General features: G+C 48.9%; 1 protein-coding gene across 1 annotated transcript in view; it reads right to left on the reverse strand.

Moving 5' to 3' along the window:
• Positions 1-25,975, reverse strand: part of FAM171A1 (family with sequence similarity 171 member A1) — a 134,147-nt gene that overhangs the window by 29,420 nt on the left and 78,752 nt on the right. Inside the window, exons 3-5 of the mRNA XM_049624655.1 lie at positions 23,138-23,230; positions 7,231-7,389; positions 2,539-2,715 (exon numbers count right to left, since the gene is read on the reverse strand). Coding sequence (XP_049480612.1) covers positions 2,539-2,715; positions 7,231-7,389; positions 23,138-23,230 — 429 coding nt within the window. The remainder of the gene's footprint in view (positions 1-2,538; positions 2,716-7,230; positions 7,390-23,137; positions 23,231-25,975) is intronic.

Genomic DNA, 25,975 nt, shown 5'->3' on the forward strand with positions numbered 1-25,975 from the left:
CTCGCCCCAGGGGCACACAGCCAGTGGGTAGCTGAGCTGGAATCTCAATCCAGGGTGTCCCCAGAGCCCTGGCTCTTAAGCACATGCCATGCTGCTGCTCCCGGGCACATTTGGGGCCAACTGGGAGGTCCAGGGAGAGAAGCAGAATATAAAAGGGAATAGGAGCCCCGACAAAAGCATGTCTTGCACAAATGAGAAAACAGGCATGGTGATTCGCTGCAGGCGGGACCTACAGCTTTACAAGGAGCAGAACCAGGCTTTCAGGAGACGGAATACAAGCTGTCTCCCTTCTGCTTGCTACTTTCTCCTGTGTTCTTCTGAGATTCTCTCAGTCACAACCCTCCCGATCTGTCTTCTCCTGGGAGGCGCAGGGCTCCTTACGACCTGACCTTCATCACAGAGCCTCAAAAAGTCACTACACTGTGGAGAACACACATCAGCGGTTAGCACGTCTGTCCCAGTGCAGGATATGTTACTGCAGTGGCACCATCCATTTCTCAACATCAAGTTTAGTACGTCTGGGAAAATCAGTGAATTCCACACAAATAATTATGGCGCCTGTTAGTAGTTATTTGGAAAGCAAAGCAAAACGAAACAAAACCCCACCAAACCCTGAGTACCCAACGGGCGTTTATTTTCAAATATAAATTCCCAGAGCTCTAATTTGACTACTCAAGGAAAGAGGTTATCTTTGAAAACACATTTGATATCAACCATCGACCCCTGCTAAGAACCGAAGGGGTACAGGAATGCAGGTGGTGTGAAAATCTAAGCACACGAGCGCGTGTGCCCATAACGTCGTGATGATCGTCAAATGTGAAACTTCCCAGAGAAAAATGTGAAAACATGTATTAAAAGCTTTAGAATTTTGTACTTATTTACTTATTTATTGAATTTGAGAAGGGAAGGGGAGAGGGACAGAGGGAAAGAGAGAGAATTCCAAGCAGGCTACACCCTCGGCACAGAGCCTGACGTGGGGCTCAATTCCATGACCCTGGGATCGTGACCTGAGCCAAAACCAAGAGTCAGATGCTCAACTGACCAAACCAGCCAGGGACCCCTGGCACTCCTAGAATTTTATACACGTTAAAAAAAATTTTTTTAAGTACATTCCGTGTCCAACATGGAGCTTGAACTCACCACCCTGAGATCAAGAGTTTATGCTCCACCCGACTGAGCCACCCAGGTGCCCCGTCCCCATGTATGTTTTTAATCTAACAGCTCCACCTCCTCTAAAATATTATCCTGTGGAAATAATCATGGCCGTGCCTAAAGATTTAGCTACAGAGATATTTATCACAGCACCGGTAAGAATAGTAATGTTTTCTCCAATTACAGGGCAGGGAGCAACCAAAGTATGACACATCCATATAATGAAATGCTATGCAATCATCAATTTTGACATTGCAGAGTAACAGCTGATGCCACGGAAAGATGTTTATGATATACGAGCGATTCTTAAAAGCAAGTTATAGAGGAGTACCTAGCATATAATCTCGTTTCTGTTAAAAATCTATTTTGTGGAAGCCAGCCTTTCCGAGAGGACCCCAGTGATCCCCACCTCCCGGTGTCTACACGCCTGTGCCGTCTGCCCCACACAGTACCAGCGCCGGGCTCCGTGACCAACGGTGCACGGAAAGAAGCGATGGTTTGTCATTTTCACATGAGGCTATAGAAGACTGTTGACTTCTGCTTTGCCCACTGTGTTTCTGTATTTTTATTTTATTTTGTTTTTCCTCTGGATCATTGGCTCCAGTGAAAGCAAGTGCCCATGTTGTGGGCCGCCCTATGGAGAGACCCACATGGCAAGGAACTGAGGGCTCTGGCCAGCATCTAGTGAGGAGCTAAGGCCTGCAAAACACCCGTGAGTGAGACTGGACGCGTAGTCACTAGCAACGCACCCCCCCCTCCCCCCGCCCTCCAGACGGCTACCTTGTTGGAGAACCCGACCCAGAACCACCCAGCTAGTTGTGTCTGGATTCCTGACCCTCTCGACATGTGACGCAGGAGATGTGCACGGTTGTTGAAAGCCGCTACGTTTTAGGGCAATTTGTTAAGCAGCAATAGATACCGAACACGTGTGTGCATGGCGAAATGACCAGAAGGATATAATCCCAAATGCTATTTGTGGTTTTTCTCTAGGTGGTGGCATTGTGGGTAATTTTTATTTTCTCTTCTGGTGTGTTGTTGGCAGTGTTTTTCCTTTTTCATGAAACAGAAAACCACATGACCACGAGGGATCAGAGAACCTAGAGCATAAAATGATAAAGATCAGGGGAGCCAATTTTAGCTCTAATAACCTTTAAAGATTCAAGTAAACTGAGTTAAATGTACACACAGAAACAAAAACAAAAAACCCTCCCAAGAGGTGCCTGCCTGGCACACTGGAGTAAGCTTCACCTACCAGAAACCATGCAATACGCTGTGGGCAGCAGGATTCAGTAACTTTAAGGAAAGGAGACTTGCACAGATATCTTAAAAGGAAAAATCAAACAGGAATGAAGTCACCTGCTAGCCAATCACTGGAGTCTTGCTTACCCAGCTTCTGGTCAAATCGCCACGCCGCGACATAGGCATTGTGCCTCAGACTGCTCTGGGTGGCCAGGGGCACGGTGACATAAATGGGGCCGTCCACCAGCACTGGCGTTCCATCACTGCTGAGCAAATGGACACTGACGGCCGTGACTGGGGTCAGGTCATACCTGGTGCCGTTTCCTGGAAGCAAGAGGAAGTATCCATCACGTGCACAGAAGGGCCCTATGTGGGGCTGCCACAAACGTTTGCAAGAAAATAGAAACAGCTACCATTCACTGAGTACCTCCTATGTGCCAGGGACTATACGGAGCACTTCACGTGTATAAAATCCTCACCACTTTATATGTACAGATACCTCACCACGGCTCCATAAGGTAAGTAAAATCCACATTTGACACACAAAGAAACCGGCCCAGAGAGGGTAGAAATGGGAAGTGGCCCCAAGGGCATGGTGGGATCTGGGATCGAAGCTCTCAGGTTTGCTGCCTCTAACTACTGAGCTTTGCTTTCAGAAAGGGCCTCGAAAGGAAGAGACTCCTCTGTGGTGTCAGAGGAGGGTAAGTGTAGAAATCCCTGAAATCAACCCCTGCACAAAGTGAGACCCACACACGTTAATGACTCGGCAGATCGCCATAATGAAACCAAATGTTTTACATTAGAGGCTGCTTTGAAAAAGAAGGGGGGGGGGCGGTTTTTTCAAGGAGTGCCTCAAAATATTAACTTACTTGTACTAAAAGTACCCTACTGAAAGCTCGGCCTTGAAAGATTTAGGAGTTAATTTTAGGTGCCGTTGTTATTTTGATCTGTTTAAAAGGAATTTAACATGCCAATTATTGTACGTCAGGGGACTTTTCTCCAAGCCAAGCCTTTAACGACTGCCTACTTTATAGATAAATTAGGGACTGCTGAGGACAGCGATATTATATTTATATACTTAAGCGATCCATTGTAGAGCAATTTTTCTGCAGTGAAATATAATATCACACAAAATGTTTACGTCATAATTTTAAATCTTGAGCACAATGACAAGCGCACAGTGATAAAAAAAATTTAAGCTCCATTAGAATATAATCTATAGGATTTCTTATTAAGCTGCTTACATAGGTTATCTACCCATCAACTACCTGAGCTAATGCAAACCACCACTTAGGACTAGATGTAAACGTTTAGAGCAACTGTAGTGAATTCTAGAGTTTTCAACACAAGTGATGGCCAAACCCTTTGTAGAGCAAATTATATATAGGTCACAACAGCACTACCTTCTATGATTTATGGCCGTCTGTTTGTCATTGAAGGGACGGGCACGGTAATAGGAATTTCGTCAAAAGGTCCATGTTGGAATCACAGGCTCAAGTTCTGAAATCTTTTAGTCTGGCCTTTTCTCTTTAGGGCACAGAAAGCCAAAACCCAGAATTTACCATATTTCTGGTCAAAATATCTGCTGGGATGAGACCTAAAGCAGTGCCAAGTGTCCAAAGGGGACGTGGAGGCAAAGCCGGGTCTACAGTGTAGCTCCCCAGGTTCTGTTAGACCCTCTGGATGGGACAGAACTGCAAGCAGAGAGAAATTAAGTAACTTACTAGACTCTGTATAAACAACTTATCGATAACGTTTTCAAACCCGGAAGTGCTGCTTTCAGCAAACCCGAGGCAGGAGAGGGAAGCAGCAGGGAGGGCAGGAACGCCTTCCAGACTCACCATCCAGCCTTTCCTCCCACTTAACTCTGCCTCCTGATCTCCATTCATCACCTTTCAATCCTCCCTTCCTATTTTCTTGCACATTCCCGGCCCACGGAGCCGGGGTTCCAGTCCCAGAGGCACCACTAGCTGTATCTGTGGCCTCAGGCAGGCTACTTTGCTCCTCTGGGATTTGTTTTCCTTATCTGCGTTATCTGGGCTAGATGCTTTACCTAGGACTTGAGGGAAAGAAACAGGCTCAGCTCTAAATATTCAGAAGTAATCACAGCATCGCACAAAAGGGCTTATTAATTTAAAGTTACATACGTTAGGTTCTGGAGATTTAATGTTCCTTGAAAAGTTCTCTGTTAGAAGACCCAGCAGGCAGCTGTACCTGCTTTCTCAGTGCTCCGCTCAATGCTCACTCCTATCCCACGCCTTCCAAAATACCCTCCCTTGTATCCTCCCACTTTCTTTATTCTGGAATGATCCATACTTTGAAGGATTCCATTGTTTCTGTTCCAGCCCTTGTTATAAGACTGCAACTCTACAGGAAACACTGAGTTCTGTATACAGTGAGGACTTTCCTTCTTGTTCCCTCTTGATGTTACCAGGCTCCTGTCACGTCTGAATAAAGACAGGTGTCAGGCAAAGGCAGCAGGGGGAGGGGGCAGCACCACTGGACCAAGCTTAGGAGGCCCTGGACTCATCCCTTCTAATATGAGGGGTTTCGCTCAAATAGCATCTCGGGTTCTGCCTGGCTTTGCATCCTGCTACCAACTTCGCTGGGTGTTAGTCATTCTACTGACACCTCCCTGTCTTCCTAGAGTTACTAGCGGAAGTTGTTTCTTGAGAACCGCTTGGGAATGTCAGAACTGTTGTGTGCAAGAAATCTCTTAGCAACCAGAGTGGGGACTGTGATTCTCTGAAGGTGCAGTGTCTGTGGCCTGTGCAAGGAGGCTGCCCCGTGTGACGCCAGGACACTATGGAGCAGGTGGACGTGGCTGGACAATGGGGAAGTGGCCCAAATCTCCCCGTGGCCGGGTTTCTCTATTGACGACTCCGGAAACCCCCTCTGAACCGGACGGCGTCCTCTGAACGAGGACACTCCGGGGAGACCAGCCTGCAGAACGTTCTCCAATCCCGTCTGTGGGCTCCACGCACTTTTGCTGGACTCTCGTGACGACCTGCCACCTTACCCTGGCGTGCGTGGGCCAGGCCCTCACGCAAAGCTGTAATCTCTTAGATGCATCTTATCAAACGGGAGGGAAGCAGACAAGCAACCGTGGGGAAGAAGAGAGGCTGTGCACGACGTGAAACTGGACACAGGCACCTGGCTGATGAGATGTCGGGGTGCTAAGCGGACCCCACGTGCCCACGCCCTCCTGGGCTGTGAGCCAGCACACCGCCTTTCCTGGCAGGGCTCAGGCAAGGTCTGATTCTTCCCACGTCAAGTATCAGTTATTTCAGTGGGAAAGAGGCTGCACGTAACCTTCTAAAGACCTTCTTTCTTCCCCCCCCCTTGAAATAACAGTCATTTTAAAATAAAACAAACTCCTCTAAAATCAATAGTCCTATGTCTCTGTGTTCTTCTCCCTTGCCCATCATCTCGGATTTCATAATTTATTCAAGAGCTCTTGGAAACGGGGCACAGAAAAATTAGTGAGCTCTGAGCAATGAGGTCGCCCCTCCAAGTTAGGGTTTTATGCTTGTGCATCATTTATTGGGGAGACTGGGTACAGGGTTCTTGATGGTCTCAAATTGTACGTTTTCCTGTTCCCTGAAATACTACTTTCTCCTAGGCCTGTAAGTCAACATTCTCTCCCAGTAATGCTTACTCAGAGTGGCTACCACACATTTTTATCTGATGGCCAATTATAGACGCATTAATTGCACCTTCATACAAAAATTAAAGTATGAAGAAACATTTGTGAAGGCAGGGTCCACAGACGGACAGGTGCCACAAAAGCGAGTAACAAATCACCAGGTCATCTTGATCGGTCCCCAGAAATCTGTCAGCATTCTACAGAACGGATCAGATGCTGCAGGTGTAAAAAGCTTTTTCAGAAGGACCCAAGATCCGCTTATGCAAAGCCCTGGACAGTTCAGTGAAATTCAATAAGAGCGTTTCTGGAAAATGCAGTCACCTCCTCACCTAGCAGGATTTAACCCAGAACAGCCTCTGGTTTTCACGTCAGAAGTGTGGGGAAAACAAGAGGGGATACAAGAAATGATTCAGGACTTCAGAGTCTGCTGCTTTCCATTCACTAGGACCAGGGGCCATGTTAGTGCCCAGTGCACTGTTGGCTGAGAACCAGTCTTTTACTGACAAGGAATTATTACATATTTTCCAGCTGGTGGTTTTTGGTGTCTCTGATTTTTTTTAGCTCTGTGTGTCATGCGGGCATAGGGTGACACTGACGGAGCTCACGCAGAGGTCTGTCAGGAGAGGATTCAAGTCAACTTCAAAGCCTGGCCACTGTTTGTCAAGTCCAGGCAGAGGGAACAGCACGGAGGATGGGCAGAGGTGAGAACACGCTGGATGTGTACAGACGGAGGCGAGCAGAGGCTCCCATTCCGAAATGCTCCCGATCCTAGAAATGGCAGCCCCCTCGTCCCCACTCTCGGCACCAGACCAGTGCCACCTCCCCTCCCCACTGTGACACGTGGGTGGGCGGGGTGCATCCTGCAGGCTCCAGGGGCCAGTGGGGACGAGGGGCAGAGGGCCCCTCACTCGGACCTTACCCTTGGAAAAACACAAACACAACCATTTCAGCGGAAAGCACGTCTCTGAAGTCTACCAGAGGGGAGCTCAGAAGGTACAGGAGGCAGAATGACTGAAGGAGACAAAGTCATTAAAATGCACCGCAGTGGTGTAGACCGGATTCCTTAACTAACACAGTTTCAGCACACTTGAACTTTCCGGCTTCAGTTCTTTCATTTGGTTCGAATCCTCCCCGCCCCACGGAAAAATCCAAACACGGAAGCCCCAGCTGAGCAGGGGAGAGACTCAGATTACCTGTTCCATTCCCGTCTAGTCCTCGCAAGTAGGGAAAGCTGTCCACCTCGGACGGGGAGCTGGCGGCAGTGAGGAAAGCCGTCAGGTCACTGTAGCTGGTGTTCTCAGGCAACCGCAGAGCTCTCCTCTGGAAGTGAACACGAGGCTGTGGCCGGGCACCTGCAGAAATGGACTTCTGAGTTACCTCCCGAAGGGGCAGTAAATCTAAGGAAACCAGGAAGTGCTTCTCCACGTTTTGGCACGCCTCCTCCCCCCCCCGCCCCCCCCCTCCACCGCGGCTCCTCCCCTCCCCCATTCACGGCAGGGCGCAAAGATGTGACAACATGCTATTATGGGGACAGGAATAATAGCCCATTGTCACATTTGTTTTGACACAGGATGTTATTTGGGTTTTTAACAAAAAGCTTTCCTAAGTCCCATTTGTGAGCGAGCTTTGCACTGCCCAGCGTGTGCCTATGGATGGGGGTAACGTTTTGGGAAAGGAAGTCCACATGAGGGAAAGGAGTAGACGACAATTCATCTCTTTACATAAACAAAGCAAGAGATACCCTTTGATCCCGTTATGCACGCCTCCTTCATCTGGCAAAATCTGGCTTAACTCCACACACCACACAGCAGCAGAGCAAAGGGAATTAAGTGTGCAGCCCGGACAAGAATTACTAACAAGAGCCCGACAGTACTGAACCCCCTTCCTTCGGTGGAAGCTGCCACGTGGCATCCGGTCTGTGCCTGCGGGGTGCACAGCTTATGTCGAGAATATTGGGATGAGACACCCTTGAGTGGAGTGGAGGTGCTGTGCCTCCGTCACACCCAGCTCCTGGGTGCAGAAGGACGGGGTGGCCCCACTCAGAAGGCTACCCTGTGACAGCATCTGCAGTTCGACTGTGCTCCACACGCTGTTTTGATCGCAAAGCCTGAACCCGTGTTCACCCAATGGCTCTGGTGACAGTCGCAAGATGTCAAGGTGCTAAGTCATCCTTAAGGTGCAAAAACATCCTTAAGACAAAAAGTAACCGAAGTGGGAGTGATAGCACCTTACCAATGAAAGTGCACACTCGTGCGGATTGAAAGAGTGATTCCTCGAAAGCAGTGATCCGCCCCGGCGCTCGGGTCACTGCATAGCCTGCCCAGGGCTTGAGGTTTCCCCCATGGTCGGCTGGGGGCTCCCCCGGGGCTCCCCCCCGGGGCTCCCCCCCCCCCCCCACAGTCCACGGCTGTCAGGCACCACAGCCCTGCCCTGAGTGGGCAGTCTTTATGCCGACTCCAGGGTTCCTTTTAACCCTGGATCAGAAACTTTCCAGTGGGGAATAAGCTTATCCGAAAGGGTTCTAGCATAAGGGAGTTTTAGAGCTCAAAGGATCAACTAGTCCACATCTCTCTTCTTCTACAAGTGAGGCCACAGAAGCCCAACGGACGTGAAGGCTCGGGGAGGCTGGCTGGAGCGCGCACAACCAAGGTGGCCGAGAGCCAGATGCTCTCCATACCTCCTGAACATCACTGGTTACAGGTCTCGGATGACTGGTGTGCACTCCATGAAACACAAGCCCCGCTCTAGGGCCCGCGGGAGCCAGAGGCCCAAAGTCATGACTCCTCTGTCTTCGGTCACCTCCGCTGAAGGCAACTGGACCCACATGCAGTGCTGTTTCAACCACCATTGCCTCTCTGTACCCCTACAACCTGTGGCGAGGCACCAGCATCCAAGTATCTGTCTCTGTTCACTCCCAGCTCTGCTCAGTCTGGTCTCTTCCTTTGATTTCACAGAAGACTGATGTCTTCCGCCTGTCACCTCCTTGGTCTGCACAGAGTTCCGACACCTCGCGTCCCCCAGGAGCACCCCACGCCCAGCAAGGAGCACTCTGCTTCCCTGATCTCCTCCCCCACCCCCCCGCACCCCGCTGCACTCAGAGATGGAAAGTCAAAGGCAACGCTTCTGTTTTCATCTCTTCACCCCCAACTACATAACATCATTCGCTGCTCCTATCGTGTGGTTTTCAACGGGAGTGAACTTTCTGAGACCTTTACTTCCCTTTCTCCACTGTTCTTCATCTAAACAATGCTGCCGGCTGCCTGCCTGGGTTTCACGCAGTGGGGGAAACAAAGAACTTGCAAATACGCAGAGAAGGGTGTCTCAAGTGTGACGGGGCAAAGAGAGACTTGTCTTCACGAGAGACTTGTCTTCACGAGGGCTGAGGAAGAGCAGGGTGAGATCCACATGCAGCTTTCCAGGCCTCGGGAATAGCCGCTGTAAGATGGGAAGGCTGAGATTTTTGCAAAGGCTGCTCCGGCTGGAAGGAAGAGAAATCTCCTCAAGCTAGACCAAGGGAAAAGGGCGGCTGCTAAAAGGTGAAGGGGGAATCAGACTGATGCCCTCATGGGGACTGGCTGGAACTTGGGAGGCTCCAGACCCCACTGCACCCCAGCTCTCAGGGGCCACTGGCTGTCTCTCCTGCCCACCCCTCCTGTCTCCTTTCCTCTCTCCCTCACCCCTCCCTCTAACAGGCACGCAGCCTTCTCATGGTCTCTGGCATATCTTGCCTTTCGGTGGGAGATGCGTCTCAGTCCCCTCCCCACCTCTCCTCCCCGCCCTCCCCTTCCTTTTTTGTGCCAGAGAACTTGGTCACTGGCCAGACATCTGGGGTCTATCTGCTGTGGCTGCCAGGTGGGGGGCACAGACGGGTGATGCCTGGGGAAGGTTTACTAGAAGGGGGTGTGGCCTGTCCAGCCGATTGGACACACGCTGTGACCAGCATGACACGGACACCTGTCTGCTGAGGGCCCGAACACACTTCCCGACACAGAGCAAAGGCCAGACCTCTGCCTGCTGACATGACCAAAGAAATACGGGAAGAGGGAGTTATGTTAAGGGTCGAAGTTACTCTAAGCCTCGTGTGTAAATGAAATACAAGTGTCTGCGTGGGGTTGGGGGAGCGGTCATGACCTCAGGCCCATCTTCCTGTATTAGCGCTGCTAGATTTCTGTAATTCCAGGACGCGGTGTGATGGGCTGGGGACGGGGGAGGGACAGAAGGGGACGGGACTGGCTAGGTCTTCTCCGGATGCCTCTCCCACATTCTCTGCAATAGTGGTTTTTCAAACTTTCTCTGTTCTTCTCAAACTCTGTGTGATATTCCTTGGACGCTCCCAGCTACCCAAGAACAAAGGAAAGGGGCTTAAGTGCTTGCCACTGTAATATGGGAAACTAAGGCAAATAGAAAATTAAATTCCCTTACTGCCTACAGCCCATTGACAAGTCCTTGAGACCGGCAGAGTGACCTCCCTCTAGGAGCTCAGCTGCCTCGAGGATGACACTTTGCTGGGGGCAAAAGAGAACCTTAGTTTAACATCATCCCAACCTCCAGGATGCTATAAATCAACTTCCTTTATCTCAACTGCCCCAAGCTGCATGCTGGCAATCATGCCCCAAGCTTATGGGCCCCTGATAAACATCTGTAGGGTCTCAAGACTGAGGTTTTATAAATGGTAATAAATGATATTTCCCTAGCAACAGCTGGCCCCTCAAGGTCCTGGAAACCTTGCTTCCAAAATTCCTCAGAGACTTACTCTATCCCTGACCCCCTCCCAACCTGAGGGTATATAATCAGTTACCTGTCACAACCCCAGTGCAGCTCTTCCTGCCCACGGGTCCTGTTCTGTACTTTAATAAAATCACCTTTTTCGCACCAAAGACGTCTTCAAGAATTCTTTCTTGGTGGCCGGCTCCGGACCACCCCACTGTCACCCTAAAACTTCATCATGTGTTACCGAAACTGCTGGGCCAACCTTCCTGTCTTCCCTCTTCTCTTGTCCCTTCTGTCCCCCGTCTCCTCCACAGTCAGCCCAAGCCTCTAGCCTACCTTCTGCGTGTCATACAGCAAGACTTGCACAGCCAACTAATCTTGCCTCCGTCCATCATCTTTCTCTACAGGCTTTTCCTCCACAACCAACAAATACACCCGTCTCTTCCTCATCTAGAAAAATAACACCGAAACATGACCTTAATGCCGTTACCACCAAAAGCGAAGGCCTCCTCTCCCTCCACCCAACGCCCAGCGATGTGGCTTTTACTTACAACACACATTGCGCTCGTTAATGTCAATGGACAACTGTATAATCTGCGAACCCGTGACCACTTCTCAGCCTTCCTCCTCGCTGACCTCTTCACAATGGTCAACACTGTTCGTCGCCCCCGCCCAGGAACCCCTCCTGCTTGGCATTCATGCTCCTGGGCTCTGGTCTCTCCAGAGTCAGCTGGCTTTTTCCTCTGCAAGTGCATTGTTTTTTTTTTTTTTTTTTTTTTTTTTTTTTTTTTTTTTTTTATCTCCTCCCACCTCCGGATGAAACAGTTCCTAAGGGGCTGCCTTCAGCTGCCTCCGTAGTAGTTTCTGGGCTCTCTCCTCACTGACTCCCCTCCACGGTGGCCTTCCTGTCCGCCCCATGTCTGCAATTCCTCTGCCTTCCAGACACCTCCACCTGGATGCCCCACAGGCGCATCAACACCATCACTTACTTCCTCTTCCATCTAACACCCCCTACCCCATTCTGCCCAAGACCCAGCTTTGCTTCCAGGACACCATCATTTTTCCTTTCTATTATTCTGCGCATTCATTCCCTGCCAGGACTGGCCAGTCTCCTTCCCAACAACATTTCCAGCATCGTCGTCTCCTCCTTCTCTGCCCCCACCCTGCATTACCCTGCCTTACCCCTTGCCTTAACTGTGCTCCAGCCTGACCACCTTTTTCCCACTTCGTTTACGGATACGTGGACTTTTCTAAAGGCACTCCGGTCACATCCCTTCTCAGCCCAGAGACCTTCAACGGATCTCCACCACTTGGTAAATTAATGATGGCAGCGACAATTACAGACCAATGCAGACCCCAATTACTATGCTTCTCGTCCTGTGACAGGTAGAGTTCAGTGCTTTAGAATGTACATAGTTCTTCTATACACATGCTTTCACTTACTGTTTACAACAGTCCTGTGAAGGAAGAACCCTCTCTGCTTTCTGAGTGAGGCTAAGTGACTTGTCCACAGGCATCCCGTTAGTAAGAGACAGAAAGGAATTCTTGCAGCCCTGGCTTCTGTTCCCCTCCTAGTTCACCACGCCTACCTCGGAAGAGATGCTGGACTTCCTGACAATTGGCTCTCACCTTCTGGCCACGTGGCACTGCCTGGCTCTGTGCTTCCACACGTGCTCATGTCTCTTCTCCACAGTCTCTACCTGCATGTCCCCCGCGTCATCCAAGATGTGCCCTACAGGCCACCTCTTCTGTGGAGACGTTCTTGATCACACCCCAACCTCTAGACGCTACGTGTATCTTTCTGCAGCACTGATCTCACTGTGCCCTGGATTAGGTTTTTTTTTTTTAATGTTTTATTTTTATTTTTGAAGGAGAGAGAGAGAGAGACAGAGCGTGAGCAGGGGAGGGGCAGAGAGAGAGGGAGCCACCTTTGGATTCGGAGGGAGAATCCGAAGCAGGCTCTAGGCTCTGCCATCAGCACAGAGCCCGACGTGGGGCTCGCACCCACACACTGTGAGATCATGACGTGGGCCGAAGTCAGATGCTTAACCGACTGAGCCACCCAGGCGCCCCTAATTAGGTTTAACCGTGAATGTGTACATCTCCCTAAGCAGAGCCACCATGACAACAGAACATAGAGCAGTGGAGTCACTCAATCTACATTTCAGTCTTTCTTCTACCACCTTCTAGTTGAGTGACCTTGGGTTTCAGGTTGTTTAACTTTCAAATGGGTATGAATGACGCCCATCTCATAATATGGTTGCTGTGATGCTTAGATCACAACACACACATATATGATGCCCAGTGGTGCCTCCGGGTGCGTAACAGGTGCAGGATGAACATTAATTTCCCACCTCCCCTCCCCTGCAGACCTGTCCTGTTCGGAGGAGGATGCAGATGCGGGTAGAAGCTGAAGGAGGAAGGTGGGTTATTAAGGGCTTCTCTAAAGTCTGGGGTTTTGGGAGCTGAGGGGGAGCGGGAGGAGAACTACAGAGTGAGGGAGGCCTGAAGAGGAGATAAGAGGTGGGACCCTGTGCTTGAGGAGGGGCTCCTGCGGGGGGAGGGACCACAGCAGGCACATCAGGAGGGTCAGCGTCCCCTGGTGGCCTCTCTTTTCGGTGCAAGGTCATTGCTAGGAGGAGGGGTAGGCAGGTAGGCGGGGCATGGAAGAGGTGGGCGGGGCATGGAAGAGGTGGGCGGGGCTTCCAGCAGATCCCTAGGAGCCAGGAGGGAGCCGGTGCTGAGAGTGTGGCCATGAGCAGTGGCGCATCTTCATGACACCTTCTTATAGACGTCCTCACATACGGAGTCGACAAGATGCCCCACTTGTGAGACAGCATGAAGGTCTGCTGGACGCTGTGGGAGCCAGAGCCGCAGGCCAACTGCCGGTCTTGTCCCCAGATTCCAACACCACCATCATTACCGTCCACGCCTTATCATTAATCATCTTGAGATTTAAACGTTAGAAACATCACCGATCCCCTCCCCACAGGTTTCTGTGTGAATGTGCTCCTCGGAAAAGTACACGACACACTCAAAGGAAATAATTCTTAAAAAAATTTTTTTTTAATATTTATTTTTGAGAGAGACACGGCACAAGTGGGGGAGGGACAGAGAGAGAGGGAGACACAGAATCTGAAGCAGGCTCCAGGCTCTGAGCTGTCAGCACAGAGCCCGACGCGGGGCTCGAACCCACGAACCGTGAGATCATGACCTGAGCGGAAGTCAGATGCTTAATGGACTGAGCCCCTCGAAGAAAATAATTCTTATAAAATAATCTGTAAGTGTTCTCTCTTGTCATTCACTTCCCATCTCATTGCAAAGTCTGAATGCAATTTGCAAGCATTTCTGTGACAAGGAGCACATTTTCAGACAGTCTATGGTGCAGAAAACTCTAGAGTTAACCAATTACTAAGTTGGCCCTTCCCCTTCACCACACTGTTATCGTGAGACTGCTCCAGGCTTTCTTTATAAAACAATGTCAACAATAAAACACAATCACTTGCCTTACTTTTTAAATGAAAGTCACTGCTAAGGACTGTTCCATTGAAAATGTGCATGTATTATGCACTTCCTGTGTCTGAAGCTAGTCTGATGACAGAGTAGTGTTTGGGTGTGTATGGTCAGAATTTAAATAAAGACCATACCTACAGAGAAGAAAACAAGTGGGCGGTCTTTTTATTTTTCTAGGAAACCTCTCATTTCCCATGAGTTTATTCTACTTTACTTGGGTGCAAACAAAACAACAAAACAAAACAAAACGTCAACTGAAGCATGAAGCATCCAACTAATGAGAACAGCGGGGCTCCTTCCCTCCTCTCCTGTTTTCATCTCCACCTAGTGACCTTCATTCTTCCAAAGCTTTTACTTTAGTGTCACATAAAGCCAAACAATGGGCATCATCACCCAGGGCTATGCACGTAACACGTTTGAACTGTCATCATGCTACCCGCCTTTTCTCAGGAGCGTTTGCCACATTATAACATCCGAGCGATACACTGAAATCCAAAGGCTTCTAGTACTTACGTTTCTGATCAAGTAAGAATTGATTTTTTTTTTCTTCTCTGAATCCACCAAAGAATAAATAAATAAATGCACCTACACTAGACCAGTCTGAGAAAAATTGAATGTAGCTTTTGTAAATTCAGTTTTGTATTAATTTTATAGAACAGAACTGCAAAGACCCAAAATTATCTACATATGGCTTTCCTTCCAACTGGTAAGAAAACATGAAACAACGTCATGCAGTATTACTGTCCTGTCTCAACTCTGCCATGGCAAGGAAAAATGCAAGGAACAATGATTAAACTCATGAACCAGGAAAAGTTAAAAAAAATTAACAAAATTGCTGTCCTTTTAAAAAGCTGGAATGCAAAAAAGATTTTAGAAAGGGAGAGATGGTTCCCAGTCTTTGGTTATACACAGGAGGGAATGAGAGTGAATACATTAAATGTAACAAAAACTACCTGAATGGTTAATACCCTTATTGTAGGACCATGCTTCTTACTCCTTAGAGAGAGAGCTCTTCAAGTTCTCTTACTTCGTGTGTGCATATATGTGCGTGTGTGTGTGTGTCTGTGTGTGTCTGTGTGAGCTGCAATGTTCTTAGAAGCCACAGCAAAGGAAATAATTGATCAGGGCGCAGACAACCTATGTAGGAAGTGCAAAAAGCACTGGTTATTTAGACTCGAAAAAATTTTATTTATTCAATCGTTCAGTGACTTGTTCACTGAATATATCATACGGCAAGTGTAGGGCCAGTGCCTGGGCGGGGTTTAAGGTGAAGATGACAAACTTCTTGCCTTCATGTTTCAAATTTTTAGTTGGGGAGATAAGGTATACTACCAAATATGGTAGAAAGGGAGGTATCATAATAAGATACACACACCCCAGCTGGAGGGTTTTAATCCACCCTCTGGTTACTGATAAGGACCTGAGGGGCCATAAGGGATACAGCGATGTGTCAGAATACAAGGATGGGAGCCAGAGGGCATGGAAGCTGCAGGAGAACATGGTTCTGGGCTCAGGGCAGCTCTGGGCAAAACGGCAAGAGTCTGTAGATTTCACATGAATGCAGTGCCATTGACCATGACTCCACTAATCCCCAGTCGGCTTCTCTCTGACCTGCCACCACCTGGCTCCCTTCTCTTACTCACACTTTCTCTTTTCTTCTTCTTCTTCTTTTTTAAGTGTATTTAGTTTTGAGAGAGAGCAAGTGAACATGAGCAGGGGAGAAGGCAGAGAGAGAGGGAGAGAGAAAATCCCAAGTAGGCTCCCTGCTGTCAGCACAGAGCCTGATGCAGGGCTCAAACTCACAATCCATGAGATCATGACCTGAGCTGAAATCAAGAGATGGACGCTTAACTGACTGAGCCATCCAGGAACCCGACCTTCTCTTCTCTTCTGCCCTGGGCCCGTAGGTGGCCTGGAATGGTCACAGACCCACTGCGCCTCATAACTACTCAGTTGAGATTCTCACCTCTTCTGGTTCTTAGCTCGATCTCCGTAAAAGGAAGAGAACGAAGAACTGATGGCTCCAGATTTTCTCTTCTAGCTGGATCCCAGCCCCTGGCCACACTGTGGACTGGTTACCCCTGAGTCAGGGGTCACATGATATAAGCTCCTTGGCAGCCGAGGTTGGAGGGCAAGGCACCTGCACGAACCACATCTCCAGGGAAGATGCAGAAGAGACCTGAAGGAGGTGGCCCTGAAGCTGCTCTTGATGGCCAAGAAGGGCTCGAAGACAGATTCGGAGATGGAGTGGGACACCCCAGATGGAAAACACAAAAGGAAATTCAGTTAGGCTAGAAAACGATCCCTGAAGGAGAAGTACGTGTGGAAGGGAGGCTGAGGCCGGGTCACAAGGTCGGTATGTGCTGTGTTAAGGAGACTGGGTTTTATTCTAGGGCAAAAGTGGGGGTGGGGTGGCAATTGAGGGGTGTGAAATAACTGGAGCTCTGCCCCCAGAAGAGTCCTCTGGCAGTTCAGGGCAAGGTGGACTAGGAGGGAGACACAAGACGGAGGAAGTCTGGTTAATCACGGGTCCAGCTCCAATCTCAACTCCAAGACTAGAGACAAGAACACCAGCTGGGGGCTACTGCCTGGTCCAAGAGAGACTGACCAGGGCCTGGATCAGTGTGGCGGCTGTGGCAACACGTGTGGGCAGCAGAGATGATGCGAGTGTGTGTAAGCACAGAACACTCTGAAATCACTCAGGGTACGAGGCCCCGGCGTGTTGTAACCCTGTTTGACCCACGGAGCGTAAGAAGGGGAGATGAAGGTCACACACAAGGGGAGACGGTGACTCCTTACAGACAGCGTGTGACACAGATGCTGAGACCCTTCCAGAGCCCCCTCACAGTCACCAGAAGAGACGATCAGGTCTCGGGGCTGGCAGGGCATAGTGAGGAGCGGAGCAGGCAGTGACAGGTGGTCTGACAGCCACGGTGGGGTAAAGTGTGGCCACAGCAACAGACCCTGTGGGTTTCAGAGTGAGCCCTTATCACAAACACCTTGCTGAGGGTAGAGTGGCTCCCAGGGAGAGAGGGGCCGAGAAGGGGTCACACGTGTGGTGCAGTGGGTGTCAAAGGTGCCTGGGCAGGACAAGAGAGGTCCACAATGAGAACTGTAGGGTCTAAGAAGTACGCATGGGGGGGTCGGGGTGCAGAGAGCCTGCTCACGGGAACATGTATCCAGATACTACAATCTCAACCCCTTCTTACCAATACTCCCCTTCCAGGTAACTGCATAGCCACCGAGGCTCAGGGCCAGGGGACTGTCCAGCCCTGAGGCTAAGCATTTGGGAGTTTATTCCAAGTACACAGGGAAAACCACTGAAGAGTGGAAGCAAGGTGACCTGGTCGCTTTAGCAGTGTGAAGACCGGATTATGGGTCGGCAAGGGTGGAAGGAGACAGCCGATTAAAAACCTACCGCAGCTCTCCAGGGGGAAACGGAGTCTTGGACTCATGTGGTGGTGTCCCAGATGGGGAGAAACACCTGTGCCAGAGAACCAGGCTGTGAGGACAGAGGAGTCAGGGATAGTTCCTAGGGTCTGGCTTGGCCACTTAAGTACCATGCTTGTACCATGTACGGAGACGGAAAGTTGGACACACCCATCAAGTCTGAGATGCCTAGCGGACATCCAAGCGGAGACGTCAAATAAGCAGCCAGCTCTGGGTCACCCTCTTGGCGAGTCTGGGCGGGAGGTGAGAGACTGGGCGTTATCTGTGTCTACACAGCATTAAAGCATGGGCCCATGAGACATTGTGGGGAGGGTACTGGGAAGGAGGAATGTAGGCCCAGACAGTCACTGGAGTGTCGGCAAGTGACCAAGAGGAGAAAGAAAATCAAGGCATGGTGTTATGGAAGATAGGAGAGTCTCCAGCAAGAGCGACCAGAGTCATCCCTGTTGGGTGCCGTGGAGAGTCCAGGGGAAGGCACAGAGAAATGTCCTCAGGCCGGGCCACGCGGGGCTTGTAAGAGACTCTGATAAAGCAGTCTGAATGGAGCAACGAGGCAGGAGAGCCACTTGCAGGGTGCTGAACAGGGCAAGAAAGGCGAGGAAGCAGGAAGGAAGGGCGTGCAGACGTCCTTCCGGAAGACAGCAGAGACCCAGGGCGGTGGCTAGAGACAGACACGGTTGTGGAAGCATTAGAGATGTGCTACTTTAACATCTGCCCGCTCCCGATGAGGAGAAAATGGTGAGGAAAAACTTCTGGAATCCCGAAGGAAGAGAGGAGATGAGATGCTGAGCACAAACAGAAGGACTCACACGTAAGGGAAGAGGGACACTCCTTCCAGTGCAACGAGGGACAGTGAGCGGGTCTGTGGGTTTGCTGGGGGCCGGGGGGGGGGGCGGTGAGGGTTCTCAGCTTCTCAGTGAAGCAGGCAGAGATGTGAGGAGAGGAGACAGAGGATGGGAGTGTGAGTGAACACACAGGAAGCCAGCAGGTAGGGAAGAGGGTGTGAAAATCATCTTGGAGACTCACGAAACAAACGACTAAGTGGCCCCAGGACCGATGCCCATTTGAGGTCTGTGGTCGTGCAACCAGTCGGGGCAACCACCGGTGAGGTTTCCTCCAGCCACGTGCAGCTGCGCTGGGGTGGCCACAAGCGGCTCAGGTCAACCAGAGTCAGGAGTTATTCGGTCAAAGATGGCAGAAGGGGAGGGGAGCAGCTCTGCGGGGAGTGTCTGCAAGGAGACGATTCCAACGAAGGGCCATGGTTCGTAGGCTGGGCAGGGAGGCAATCCGTGGGTAAGGACACGGTGAGTCAAGGCTCTGGAGCCCTCAGTGGTGTGCGAACCACTGCCACAGGGTGAGAGGAGGGAGTGCAGGGGCTGAGCTCGGAGGTGGTGCATTGGATTTGCCGGAATGATGAGGCCTAAGGCAGGACTGCAGAAGTGGGTGACCGATGTGGGACAGAAAAGACCCTGGGAGTGCAAGAGCAGCTGGGGCACCAGGGGGCATCCTCTAGAGGGAGGTGGTGTAGAGGGGGGCACCCTGGTGTGGGTGAGCAGCTGGGACCCGGGGGCATCCTCCATATGGAGGCTCACATTCCCAAGAAACGTTTCTAGAAGCATCGTGAACCTGGGAACTAGGAGCTCGTATCATCAGTCCAGGAGGAAAAGCTGACCCAGACACTGGTGATGAGTGGTCCAGCTGACCTCCAAGGATCCTCAAGGAAGGAAGGAAGGAGAAAGGAGACAAGTAATGTGAGCACAGCCCCCACCTGAGAAGGCTGCAGGGAAGGCTGTGTCTCAGGGACATTTCGGACCAGGAAGGGGGGCAGTGCTCGGAGAAGAGGTGGAAGGCTGTTCTCTGCAGCCATACTGGTGCCCAGAGGACACAGGGTGAGGGCTGGGGAAGGTGGTGGGGAGTTGGGCTCTATTGGACAAGGTCCCTTTCTGGTCTGTACCCCGCAGCCTGGCTCTTCTCCATTTATTTATTTACCATTTACTTTTATTTTATTTACTTATTTTGAGAGTGAGGGACCGCAAGCAGAGAGGGGCAGAGAGAGAGAGAGAGAGAGAGAGAGAGAGAAGAGAGAGAGAGAATCACAAGCAGGCTCAGCACTGTCAGCACAGAGCCCGATGCAGGGCTCAAACTCACAAACTGTGAGATCATGACCTGAGCTGAAATCAAAAGTTGGACACTTAACTGACTGAGCCACCCAGGTGCCCCTCCTCTCCATCTCTCAAGGCCCACTGGCAGGTCCACACCGCAGAAGCCCAGCAGCCTGGCTACTTGAGAACTTTCTAGCAAAGGGTATGTTGGTGGACCAACATCTCAGGAAAAGGATGAGCAATTCACGGGAAGCAGAAGAAAAGTGGAACAAAGAATGAGTACAGCTAGTAAGAGGAAATGAAGACTAACTCTGAGGAAAAGGTAGGGGAGGGGCCAATTAAGAGAAAGAGCAGGTGATGAAAATTATGGTGGCTGCGGCCTTTAGAACAACGTGTAAAACATGATATGGGTCAGTTGTGTTTTTTTTCTTAGAGTGCAGTGTCCAAATATATTTCCTTGAGGAACACCATAATCAATTAGCTACTACCAAAGATTCCTATAAGTTAAACTTTTTTTTTTTAAGTGTATTTATTTTGAGAGAGAGCGTGAGAGCAGGGGAGAGGCAGAGAGAGGGAGAGAGAATCTCAGGCAGGCTCTGCACTGTTAGAGCAGAGCCTGACACGGGCCTTAAATTCACCAACAGTGAGATCATGACCTGAGCTGAAATCAAGAGTCCGACACTTAACCAACTGAGCCACCCAGGTGCCCCGGTGGTCAGTTTTTTAAATTAAAAAATCAAAACATGCAAGGCTGTGAAAGATAACAATGGGTCTTTTTTAGATTTATTTAAATCCAAGTGAGTTCTATAGCATAATACTCGTTTTAGGAGTACAATTTAGTGATTCACCACATCACTTACCCAATGCTCATCCCAACAAGTGTCCTCAATGTCCATCACCCATTTAGCCCATCCCCCCACCAACCTCCCCTCCAGCAACCCTCAGTTTGTTCTCTATATTCAAGAGTCTCTTGGGGCGCCTGGGGGCTCAGCTGGTTAAGCATCCGACTTCGGCTCAGGTCATGATCTCACCGTTCGTGAGTTTGAGCCCCGCGTCGGGCTCTGTGCTGACAGCTCAGAGCCTGGAGCCTGCTTCGGATTCCATCTCTCTCTCTCTCTGCCCCTCCCCGGCTCGTGCTCTGTCTCTCTCTCTCTTTCTCAAAAATAAATAAAAATGAAAAAGACTCTCTTATGGTTTGTCTCCCTCTCTGTGAAAAAATGGGTCTTAAGGCATATCTAAAAAGAAAACAATATACGGCTGCCGTGACAGCATTTAATTGCTCTGTGCCAGTCCCCTGCCACATGGGCACACGGCACAGCAACAACAGCCCCGATTAGAAGAAGCAGGGTCCCAACCAGGCTGGGTCTGAGGAAATGCAAAGTGTGTGCCCGTCCTCCGGAAATGCAGAGAGGGTACCAAACTCCAAGGCTTCAGGAAGCCTGGTTCAGGTGCTTCGTAGTTTCCATTTGATATTTGAAGAGCTGAAGTCAGCTCTAAATTATACTCAGAACATCCTAATCAACAGACATAATCTTGACGTAAATGGGTGAGCACAGCCTGTCTGTACCCAGGACATTAATTACAAGCATTCACCTCTTGCTATCATCTTCCACTGGGCTGCATTCTGATAAAGACCAAAATTGTGATAAAAATCATTTCGGTCTTTATCAGAATGTAGTCCAGTCGAAATGAGAGCAGGACACTAACAATTCCTCTCTTAGTGAAGAACATGAGAAGGAAGCATAATCATTCCCTCATTTCGAGAAACCCCCGGTCACTCCCTGCCATCCCCCCATGTTCACTGCAGCATCATTTACAAGAGCCAAGGTGTGGAAGCAACCTAAGTGTCCATCAATGGATAAATGGATGCAGAAAAGTGATCTACAGTGGAATATTATTCAGTCAGAAAAAAGAAGGAAATTCTGCCATTTGTGACAACATGGTTGAACCTGGAGGGCATTATGCGAAGTGACACAAGCCAGACAGAGAAGCACAGACACTGCATGGTCTCCCTTCTACGTGGAATCTAAAAAAGCCGAACTCATAGAAACACAACAGATCGGTGGCTGCCGGAGGTGGGATGTTGGGGGAAAATGGGTGAAGGGTCTCAAGAGGTACAAATTTCCAGTTATGAGATAAAAAAGTCCTGGGGATGTCATGTACCGCATGGTCACTATAGTTAATAACACTGTAGTGTATATTTGAAAGTTGCTGAGAGGGTAGATCTTAAAAGTTCTCATCACAAGAAAAAAAGATTTGTAGCTACACGTGACGGGTGTTAACTAGGCTTACAGTGTCGATCATTTTGCAATATACACATAATTCGAATTATTATGCTGGATGCCTAAAAGGAATACAGTGTTATATGTTAATTATAACGGCTGCATGCCCACTTCTGCAGGGTCTCCACAGCCACTCAAAAAAGGAATAAATGGGGTCACCTCATTTGCAAATGGCACCGGAATGTGGTGAGGTAGAGAATGATTTGTGTCAAATGGTATTAAAATGAAGTAAACAAAAAAATTAATCTGATGGAACGTTGAGAGCCAGGAAATAGCGCTCTCTAGCCCATGCTTTAGAGAAAGAAACTGACTTTGGCACAAATACGTTTGACATCAGCGTTCTTTCCAATTCTAACCCCACCACCAACACAGGGAAATCCCTCTCAAGCCTTCCGTACTGGTTTCTCTGCAAGAGAAGTTAGAAGGTATGAGGGCACATTCTGATGCACAACCACATACCAGAGGGGTTAAGACAATGAGGGACAAGACAGAGAAAAAGGCCACTCTTGAAGGCTATGAACACTTCTTCCTTTGTTTTTTAAGGGGGAGGGGTTGTTTTATTGTGTTAAAAAGCACATAGTATTTAATTTACCATCTTATCCATTTTTAAGTTTGGGAGCATGAAGTACATTATTGTGCAACAGATCTCCAGATCCTTTTCACTGCGCAAGACTGAAACTCTACCTCCTTGAATATTTATGAACCTTTGCTCAGTGACGCTCAGACGGGGTCCTGGGCTCTGAACTCATGAGGTGAATATTCTCAGCGTTGGAGAAGAAAGAGAGATGTGGTATGGACAGAGTGGTGAAGCCCTTTCTTTTCTCTCACCCAGTTAAAGGCTGGCCTTAAAACAAACAAGATCACAGCCAGGGGAGAGTTTAACCACAATTCAAGTGTGTTTGTGCACTCATAGGACAACATGCATAGTATCCAGCTCTGGGTAAATTTACTGCCATCACCATCTGAAAAGAAGCTGTCTTATAATAGGATTTTAGTGGCTGGCCCAAAAGTTAGTCACTTTTCTTTTTCAATATTCAACATACCTTGGAATCCTGAGACTATTTGGACAACATCTTCATACACCATTAGAGTCGCAGATCGTTCTGGAAGCAGGCCCAGGCTCAGTGAAGAAAATACTGCAGAAGTAAAAATGGACATAAGGGAATTCTGACATTTAAATCAAAATGCCCACTCCAATTTTTGGGGACTCTGCATTCTTGCTATTCTGATTTCAAATCAGTCAACAACAATACGGATTTTTAGTATTGTGACATAATAAGAAATACATACTTGATTTCTGCTCCTGGTTCCTGACACAGAGCTCCTAAATCCCTTATAATTTCCTGGGTGGTAGGAGCATCTTTTGTTCTAATGACGCAAGTCTGGGTGGGCTCCTGGATGGGGGTTGGTCACCAGAAAGACCAAGCTGTAATTAGAAACTTGGAACTTTCAGCCCCACCTCTCCATTCTCTAGGGAGAGGAGAGGGGCTAGATATTAACTTTATAATCAATCATGCCTACATGGTGAAGCCTCCGTGAAAATTCCAAAAGTACAGGGTTTGGGGAGTTTCCAGATCAGTGTACGCATCTACGTGCCAGGAGGGTGGCACGGCTCAACTCCATGGGGACAGAAGCTGTCAGCCATGCTCAGGACCCTTCCAGACCTCATCTGTACACCTCTTCATCTGGCAGTTCCTCTGTATCCTTCATGATATCCCTTAGGATAAACTGGCCAATGTAAATAAATGTTTCCCTGAGTTCTGTGAGCCATTATAGCAAATTACTGAACCCGAGAAGGGATTGTAGACACCCCTGATCCATAGCCAGTTGCCAGAAGCCCAGGCGACACCATGGGAGTTGTGTCTGAAGCTGGGGGACTGGTGGGGGACAGTCTTTTGGGTCTGAGACCTTAACCTGTAGGGTCTGCACTAGCTCTGGGTAGTTAAGGTTAGAACTGAACTGAATTGTAGGACACCCAGGTGGCGTCCAGAGTCGGAGAACTGGTTGGTTTGAGAAAAAGCCCCATTCATTTGGTGTCAGAGTGTTGTGAGTAGAGAGAAAGGAAACTTTTTTTTTTCATTTAAGTCTGATTAGCAAGAGGCTTTCCAATTGCCACGGGAATACTGCAATCTCCCATATAAAAACTGCTTACGCTACGATGGTCAACTAGTTTTTATTCACCAGAATTTTTTAGTAAAGATTCTGAATCTCTTCACATATCCATTAAAGTTTATTTATTTATTTTGAGAGGTAGGGAGGGGCAGAGAGAGAGAGAAGGAGAGAGAGGATCCCAAGCAGGTTTGGTGCTGTTAGTGCAGAGCCCGATGCGGGGCTTGAACCCACAAACTGCGAGATCATGACCTGAGCTGAAGTCGGACGCTTAACCGACCGAGCCACCCAGGCGCCCCTTCACATTAGGAGCATATTAAATTACACATTATATGAATGGAAAATATATAAAGTTAGGTATTAACTTTAAAAAAAGACTTTAAAAATATGTGCTTAGGTTAACATATGCCATGTGGTAGGAGAACATTACTCCCTATTCTGGTAAGTAATAAGATGAGAGAACTTGTGCCATTTTAAAAATTCTTGCTTAAGGACCTGGACTTCTAACTACAAAATTCACAAAGCCTGTAAGTTTCTGGATAGAATATGAATCCAAGAGAAAAAAATAAATGTATTATGGAATAATAATACTCATTAAGGTCACTGAACCCTTAGTAACATGTCAGACATTATTCTAAGGGCTTTAATTTTGGTAATTTATTTAAATCTCAACCCTGTAAAATAGATATTATTTTTCTTAAAAAATTTTTTTATTTAGTGTTTACTTATTTTTGAGAGAGACACAGCACAAGCGGGGGAGGGGCAGAAAAAGAGGGAGACACAGAATCCTAAGCAGGCTCCAGATTCCGAGCCGTCAGCACAGAGCCTGACGTGGGGCTCAAACTCACGAACTGCCAGATCATGACTTGAGCTGAAGCCAGATGCTTAACCAACTGAGCCACCCAGGCACCCCTATGAAATAGATATTAACTCGTCCATTTGACAGGTAAGGAAACAGGTTTATAGATAAGGAATTAACTTGTGCAAGATCCCACAGCTGGTAAATACTGAGCGTAGGACTGGAACTCTGGAGTCTGTCCTCCACTACTATGCGACACAGACTCAAATTCAGAGACCCCTGCCCTGGACTTTATCCAGTCCAAGTTTAAAGATGAGGAAAGCAAGGTCTAGAGAGGTAAAGTGAGTTTCTGGGAAATTATCAGGGACCAGAAACATCAAGTGCTAAGAATATCCATTATTTAGCACCGCTGGCTCTTAATAGTGCCAGGGGGGACCAGTGAGCTGACCCTGGACATGATCTCTCTTTTTATATACGCTCTACAGTCAACTTATCTAGCTGTCATTTTATATGAGGTCCAGTGCTGGACATGGACAACAGATCAATGCTGGAGGTAGTCCCTACCTGCAAGGTTCTACATTTGAAGAGAACTGGGACACAGAAGCAGCTGCACAATGAGTGGAAGCTGGCCGGTGCCATGAGCAACAATAAGGATGCACCTGGGAGGGGGGTGCCTGGGGGGGCGCCTGGGTGGCTCAGTCGGTTGGGCAACTGACTTCAGCTCAGGTCATGATCTTGAGCATGGTGAGTTCAAGTCCCATGTTGGGCTCTGTGCTGACAGCTTCAGATCCTCTGTCCCCCTCTCTCTCTGCCCCTCCCCTACTGATGCTCTCTCTCAAGAATAAATAAAACATTAAAAAAAAAAGAACGCATCTTGGTGCTGGGGAAACAATCTGGTGGTTTCTCAAAATATCACACACAGAGTTACCATATGGCCCAGCAATTCCACTCGTAGGTATAGACCCAAGAGAAC

Source organism: Panthera uncia, chromosome B4 (genome assembly GCF_023721935.1).
Source record: "Panthera uncia isolate 11264 chromosome B4, Puncia_PCG_1.0, whole genome shotgun sequence".
In the NCBI taxonomy this organism is placed as follows: Eukaryota; Metazoa; Chordata; class Mammalia; order Carnivora; family Felidae; genus Panthera; species Panthera uncia.